The sequence below is a fragment of the Oncorhynchus keta genome, chromosome 9 (genome assembly GCF_023373465.1).
Source record: "Oncorhynchus keta strain PuntledgeMale-10-30-2019 chromosome 9, Oket_V2, whole genome shotgun sequence".
Taxonomy (NCBI): domain Eukaryota; kingdom Metazoa; phylum Chordata; class Actinopteri; order Salmoniformes; family Salmonidae; genus Oncorhynchus; species Oncorhynchus keta.
The window spans coordinates 42,785,520-42,792,680 of NC_068429.1; the positions used below are offsets into that span (position 1 = coordinate 42,785,520).

General features: G+C 42.2%; 1 protein-coding gene across 2 annotated transcripts in view; it reads right to left on the minus strand.

Moving 5' to 3' along the window:
- LOC118387883 (contactin-associated protein-like 4) overlaps positions 1-4,834 on the minus strand; it is a 187,578-nt gene extending 182,744 nt beyond the window's left edge. For both annotated transcript variants that reach the window (XM_035776694.2, XM_035776693.2), the window contains exon 1: positions 4,574-4,834. In XM_035776694.2, coding sequence (XP_035632587.1) covers positions 4,574-4,658 — 85 coding nt within the window. In that variant the 5' untranslated portion in view covers positions 4,659-4,834. The remainder of the gene's footprint in view (positions 1-4,573) is intronic.
- Positions 4,835-7,161: the final 2,327 nt, after the last annotated feature.

Below are 7,161 nucleotides of genomic sequence, written 5' to 3' on the forward strand. Positions count from 1 at the left end.
ATGCTCTCATGAAATAACCTCAGAATATATTAGGGATATGCATCCTTACACAACAGGCAGTACAGTATACAGACCCTCTGATGAAATGAACAGCTACTCATGCAATATGTGTATGTGATCGCTACGAGAATTTAATCCAAAACATTTGCATTTGCTAGCAACCCACTCTTCCCAACTGAGCCACACAGGGCCTGAAATTCACAGTGGAGGGCCGGCCCTCTCATGAAAACGACAGACTACTGAACGGACTACTCAGCCATGTGCAGGCAGTGTATGATGAGCCAGCAAGTTGTTTGATGATACATCCTGTCAATATGCATCAAACATCAAAGTCCTGGGCTACGTCCCAAATGGCACTATATTCCCTACATAGTGCACTATTTTTGACCGGAACCCAATGGGCCTTGGTCAAAGGCAGTGCACTACAGGGTGCCCTTGTGACGCAAACGTCTTCTCCATCTGCAGATGGCCATGGACTGGTGATAGCAGCCAGGTGATACGTTTAGAATACAGCTAACAAGATACAGTTGAAGTTGGAAGTTTTACATATACCTTTGCCAAATATAATGCTCAAAAAAATAAAGGGAACACTTAAACAACACAATGTAACTCCAAGTCAATCACACTTCTGTGAAATCAAACTGTCCACTTAGGAAGCAACACTGAATGACAATACATTTCACATGCTGTTGTGCAAATGGAATAGACAACAGGTGGAAATTATAGGCAATTAGCAAGACACCCCCAATAAAGGAGTGGTTCTGCAGGTGGTGACCACACACCACTTTTCAGTTTCTATGCTTCCTGGCTGATGTTTTGGTCACTTTTGAATGCTGGCGGTGCTTTCACTCTAGTGGTAGCATGAGATGGAGTCTACAACCCGCACAAGTGACTCAGGTAGTGCAGCTCATCCAGGATGGCACATCAATGCGAGCTGTGGCAAGAAGGTTTGCTGTGTCTGTCAACGTAATGTGTCCAGAGCATGGAGGCGCTACCAGGAGACAGGCCAGTACATCAGGAGATGTGGAGGAGGCCGTAGGAGGGCAACAACCCAGCAGCAGGACCGCTACCTCCGCCTTTGTGCAAGAAGGAGCAGGAGGAGCACTGCCAGAGCCCTGCAAAATTACTTCCAGCAGGCCACAAATGTGCATGTGTCTGCTCAAATGGTCAGAAACAGACTCCATGAGGGTGGTATGAGGGCCCGACGTCCACAGGTGGGGGTTGTGCTTACAGCCCAACACCGTGCAGGACGTTTATGCCAGGCATATGCCAGATGAAAGCACACAAGATTGTGGAGAACGTTCTGCTGCCTGCATCATCCTCCAGCATGACCGGTTTGACGGTGGATCAGTCATGGTGTGGGGTGGCATTTCTTTGGGGGGTCGCACAGCCCTCCATGTGCTCGCCAGAGGTAGCCTGACTGCCATTAGGTACCGAGATCAGATCCTCAGACCCCTTGTGAGACCATATGCTGGTGCGGTTGGCCATGGGTTCCTCCTAATGCAAGACAATGCTAGACCTCATGTGGCTGGAGTGTGTCAGCGGTTCCTGCAAGAGGAAGGCATTGATGCTATGGACTGGCCCACCCGTTCCCCAGACCTGAATCCAATTGAGCACATTTGGGACATCATGTCTCGCTCCATCCACCACAGACTGTCCAGGAGTTAGCACATGCTTTAGTCCAGGTCTGGGAGGAGATCCCTCAGGAGACCATCCGCCACCTCATCAGGAGCATGCCCAGGCATTGTAGGGAGGTCATACAGGCACGTAGAGGCCACACACACTACTGAGCCTAATTTTGACTTGTTTTAAGGACATTACATCAAAGTTGGATCAGCCTGTAGTGTTGTTTTCCACTTTAATTTTGAGTGTGACTCCAAATCCAGACCTCCATGGGTTGATAAATTTGATTTCCATTGATAATTTTTGTGTGATTTTGTTGTCAGCACATTCAACTATGTAAAGAAAAAAGTATTTAATAAGAATATTTCATTCATTCAGATCTAGGATGTGTTATTTTAGTGTTCCCTTTATTTTTTTGAGCAGTGTACATTTAAACTAATTTTTCACAATTCCTGATATTTAATCTGAGTAAAACTTCCCTGTCTTAGGTCAGTTAGGATCACCACTTTATTTTAAGAATGTGAATAACATTAGAGAGAATTATATATATTGGGGGAAAAAAGTATTTAGTCAGCCACCAATTGTGCAAGTTCTCCCACTTAAAAAGATGAGAGAGGCCTGTAATTTTCATCATAGGTACACTTCAACTATGACAGACAAAATGAGAAAAAAAATCCAGAAAATCACATTGTAGGATTTTTAATGAATTTATTTGCAAATTATGGTGGAAAATAAGTAAATTGCTCCTAAGGATGAACCAGATTTGTGGAGGTCTACAATTTTCTTTCTGAGGTCTTGGCTTATTTATTTTGAGTTTCCCATAATGTCAAGCAAAGAGGCACTGAGTTGGAAGGTAGGCCTTGAAATATATCCACAGGTATACCTCCAATTGACTCAAATGATGTCAATTAGCCTATCAGAAGCTTCTAAAGCCATGACATAATTTTCTGGAATTTTACAAGCTGTTTAAAGGCACAGTCAACCTAGTGTATGTAAACTTCTGACCCACTGGATTTGTGATACAGTGAATTATAAGTGAAATAATTTGTCTGTAAACAATTGTTGGAAAAATTACTTGTGTCATAGTTTGTTAACAAGAAATTTGTGGAGTGGTTCAAAAACGAGTTTTAATGACTCCAACCTAACTGTAGGAAAACTTGAGCAATTAGCATTAACATATGCACTTGTCAGGCAGAACAAAGTTGCATATCACTATAAAGTGTATTTCCGTTAAATTAGAATGTCACTAATATTTCTGTAATTTATGTTTGACCCCTTATAATAGGCCTGTGTGTGTGTGTGTGTGTGTGTGTGTGTGTGTGTGTGTGTGTGTGTGTGTGTGTGTGTGTGTGTGTGTGTGTGTGTGTGGGGGGGGGGGGGGGGGAGAATCAGGCAGTGTCTGTGAAACAGCAGCAGACTCTGTGTCCCCAACGACAACCTATTTCCTACATATTGCACAACTTTTGACCAGAGTTCTATGAGCCCTAGTAAAAAGTAGTGCACTATATAGGGAATAGGGTGCCATTGGGACATGAGGGCACTGATTAGCAGAGCAGTGCAGGCAGTGAAGTGGAGGGCCAGGGGCTTGCAAAGTTTACAACCATCTGCTCCAATTACAATACAGATGCATCTCATTACAGTTCCAACCACCAAACCTCTCTCTCTCTCTCTCTCTCTCTCATATACATACACGTGTGTGCACATAAACACACAGACACACATGCTCGCACACACAAAAATCTTTCTTGTATCTTCCATTGCCTCTGAAATTCTGTTTTCTTGACATCTGTAGTTGCCTACATCCTGTATTGCATTAAGATTGATGCAATGAACATGTCTCCCTCAGAGAGAGAGAGAGAGAGAGAGAGAGAGAGAGAGAGAGAGAGAGAGAGAGAGAGAGAGAGAGAGAGAGAGAGAGAGAGAGAGAGAGAGAGAGAGAGAGAGAGATTTCGTGGATCACACTGGTTCAGTGAAGTCATCCACCTTTGAAGGGAATCAGCAGGAATCACATTGTGCTGTGCGCGGCACTGATGTACAGAGCGGGTTCGTTTACGCACCAGCTTACTAGACCAGTTCGTTCTTATTCACACACCGTTCCGTGGAAACCCGTTCAAAATACCTTCTTCGGTGCATTTTACGCAGTATGCCTATAAAGTGGACGAAAATAATACATCAATTTCCCATCTGGATGTTGGTTAACTCAAACTATAGGCTATTATGTGCATTTGCCATGTTTGTGAAATTAGTCTTTATCGAATGGTATATCTTGAACTGTCTAAATGTAGTCTACCCGTTGTTTACATTGGCGTATTTGTTGTAGCAAGTACAATTTGCGGGAGTAAGCACTGATACCATAATTCCACTTAACCACAGGGATATAATAATAACAACAGCTGCTACATTGTAGTACACTGCTCTGACCTGCACTGCAAACTCGGATAGTCCAGTCCATGTTTCGCTTTGACACACGGGATGTGCTTGCTGCGCATTTCTGTCAAGTGAAAGCAGCATCATCATCAACCGCCGGTATCCCACACACATGGCTAAGGGGAAAGCTCAGTTTAATCAATGACAGGATGGGCAATAAAGGATTCTGGAAAACATATTTAAGCACTCAGCAAAAGAGGTTTAACACATTAACTACAGAGGATTGTGGGTGTCCAAACGAATAAATAGCAATAATGTCACTGCTGACAGTGGCAATCTGTCAAAAAAAAGTAGTCTTGGCGAATATCCCTCGTCAAGGTAGACACAATGAAAGTAAAACATAAGCCACTATATTAAATCACACGGACTACATACAAGCAAAGTAGGCTACACAAAGCTGAGAAAAAAAACGTATAGTCTTTAAAATGTCAATACTGCAAATTCCACTCCATCCCTCTCCATGCACTCAAGCAGCAGGTCGGCAACGGTGTGTGCGTGTGTGGAGAAAACACACGGTGCTCACCTTTTCCAATTGCCCCATATGAACAGCAGAAAATGACTGCTAGCTGTAAAAGCATTTCAGTGTGTCTTCTGGTCTCCAAATCCATGTTCGAAACGAAAGGATGCTACTGGAGGACAGAGCCCTGTCCTGTCCTCTAGATTCGTCAATTAATCGCGCGCCTCTGTGTGCTGCCTGTGCGTCTGCTCTGTCCTGTGCAGTGCTCTGCTGCTCACGCCATCCAACTGCTGCCGAGTCCGACTCGAGGAGGAACAGTTGAATGCATTCCTTGTGGAGTGCTCAGAGAGAGTGAGAGAGCAGGCTGAGACACACCTCTACAGCCCCAGTCTCTGTTGGCGTTAAGTCAGCAGCTTTTAAAGTGTCCACTAAGCAATGCCTTTAAGACCAAAAATTCCTAGGCTGAATTTTGTCTTCTATTTAACTAACTTCTGCGTCTCAGTTACAGGTATGGTGACATCATTTAGCCAAACATTTAGCCTGAACTACTGTATGAGTTGTTATTTTAATGAGAGGTGGGAGGTGGCTGTGAGGATACATTTTGTATACATTTCCCACCCCTTTACTTCTTTCCAAATTTTGTTGTGTTACAAATTGGGATTAGCATGGATTTAATTGTGGTTTTTTTTGTTGTCAACAACACACAAAATACTCAGAAAAAAAATATGAAAAATAACACACTAATCTATCTTTGTTAGATAAGCATTCACCCCCCTGAGTCAATACTGCTACAGTAGAATCACCTTTGTCAGCGATTACTGCTGTGTGTCTTTCTGGGTAAGTCTCAAAGTGCTCTGCACACCTGGATTATACAATATCTGCACATCCTTCAAAACATTCTTCAACCTCTGTCAAGTTAGTTGTTGATCGTCGCTAGCCAGCCATTTTCAAGTCTTGCCATAGATTTTTCTCAAACCGATTTAAGACAAAAATGTAACTAGACCACTCAGGAAAATTCAATGTTGTCTTGGTAAGAATAAAAAATAAATCAAAATAAATAAATACAAATATTATAACAAAAGTAGTGCATTGGGCCTTTACTAGTCCTGTATTAGCGGTCCGATATTGCCTTATTTAGCTCGGGCATTAAAACAAATTATGCATTCAAGCTACCTCCTGGGGGTGAGCCGGGTGCCCAGTTCTGGTGGAAGGCGACGTTGGGTTAAGCGCGTGGAGTAACGTAAGATTCCGTGTTTTCACATGCAAAAGTGATTGCTTTTCATAAAACCCCTTTATCTGCCTTCCCAATGACAATTAGTTAGAAAATTCAAACATATACACAAAATAAAATATAAACGCAACATGCAGCAATTTCAAAGATTTTACTGAGTTACAGTTCATATATGGAAATCAGTCGATTGAATCTGAAATTAATTCTTTAGGTCGTAATCTATGGATTTCATATGATTAGACATACAGATATGCATCTGTTGGTCAGAGACACCTTAAAATCAAAACAGTATTTGTGGATCAGTATCTGGTGTGATCACCATTTGTATCATGCAGTGCAAAACATCTCCTTGGCATAGAGTTGATCAGGCTGTTGATTGTGGCCCGTGGAATGTTGTCCCTCTCCTCTTCAATGGTTGTGCGAAGTTGCTGGATATTGGCGGGAACTGGAACACAGTGTCATACATGTCGATCCAGAGCATTCCAAACATGCTCAATGGGTGACATGTCTGGTGAGTAAGCAGGCTAATGGAAGAACTGGATATGTTCAGCTTCCAGTAACTGTGTAGAGATCTTTGTGACATGGGGCCATGCATTATCATCCTCAGTGGTGGAAAAAGTATTCAATTGTCATACTTGAGTAAAAGTAAAGATACCGTAATAGAAAATTATTCAAGTAAAAGTGAAAGTCACCCAGTAAAATACTACTTCAGTAAAAATCTAAAAGTATTTGGATTTAAATATAATTAAGTATCAAAAGTAACTGTGATTGCTAAAATATACTTAAGTATTGAAAGTAAAAGTAAAAGTATAAATCACTTCAAATTCCCTAAATTAAACAAACCAGATGGCACCATTTTATAGTTTTTATTTATTTACAGATAACCAGGGGCACACTCCAACACTCAGACATAATTTCTAAAAGAAGCATTTGTGTTTAGTGAGTCCGCCAGATCAGAGGCAATAGGGATGACCAGGGATGTTCTCTTGATAAGTGCATGAATTGGACCATTTTCTTGGCCTGCTAGCCATTCAAAATGTAATGAGTACTTTTGGGTGTCAGGGAAAATGTATGGAGTAAAAAGTACATTAAAGTAAAAGTTGTATGGATACCCCAAAATAGTACATAAGTAGTACTTCAAAGTATTTATACTTAAGTTCTTTACACCACTGATCATGCTGAAACATGAGGTGATGGCTGGCGGCAGATGAATGGCACGACAATGGGCCTCAAGATCTCGTCACGGTATCTCTGTACATTTAAATTGCCATCGATAAAATGCAATTGTGTTCATTGTCCTTAGCTTTTGCCTGCCCATACCGTAACCCCACCGCCACCATGGGTCAGTCCGTTCACACCATTGACATCCTTGGCTGGCGTGGATACACGTGGTCTGCGGTTGTGAGGCCAGTTGGACATACTG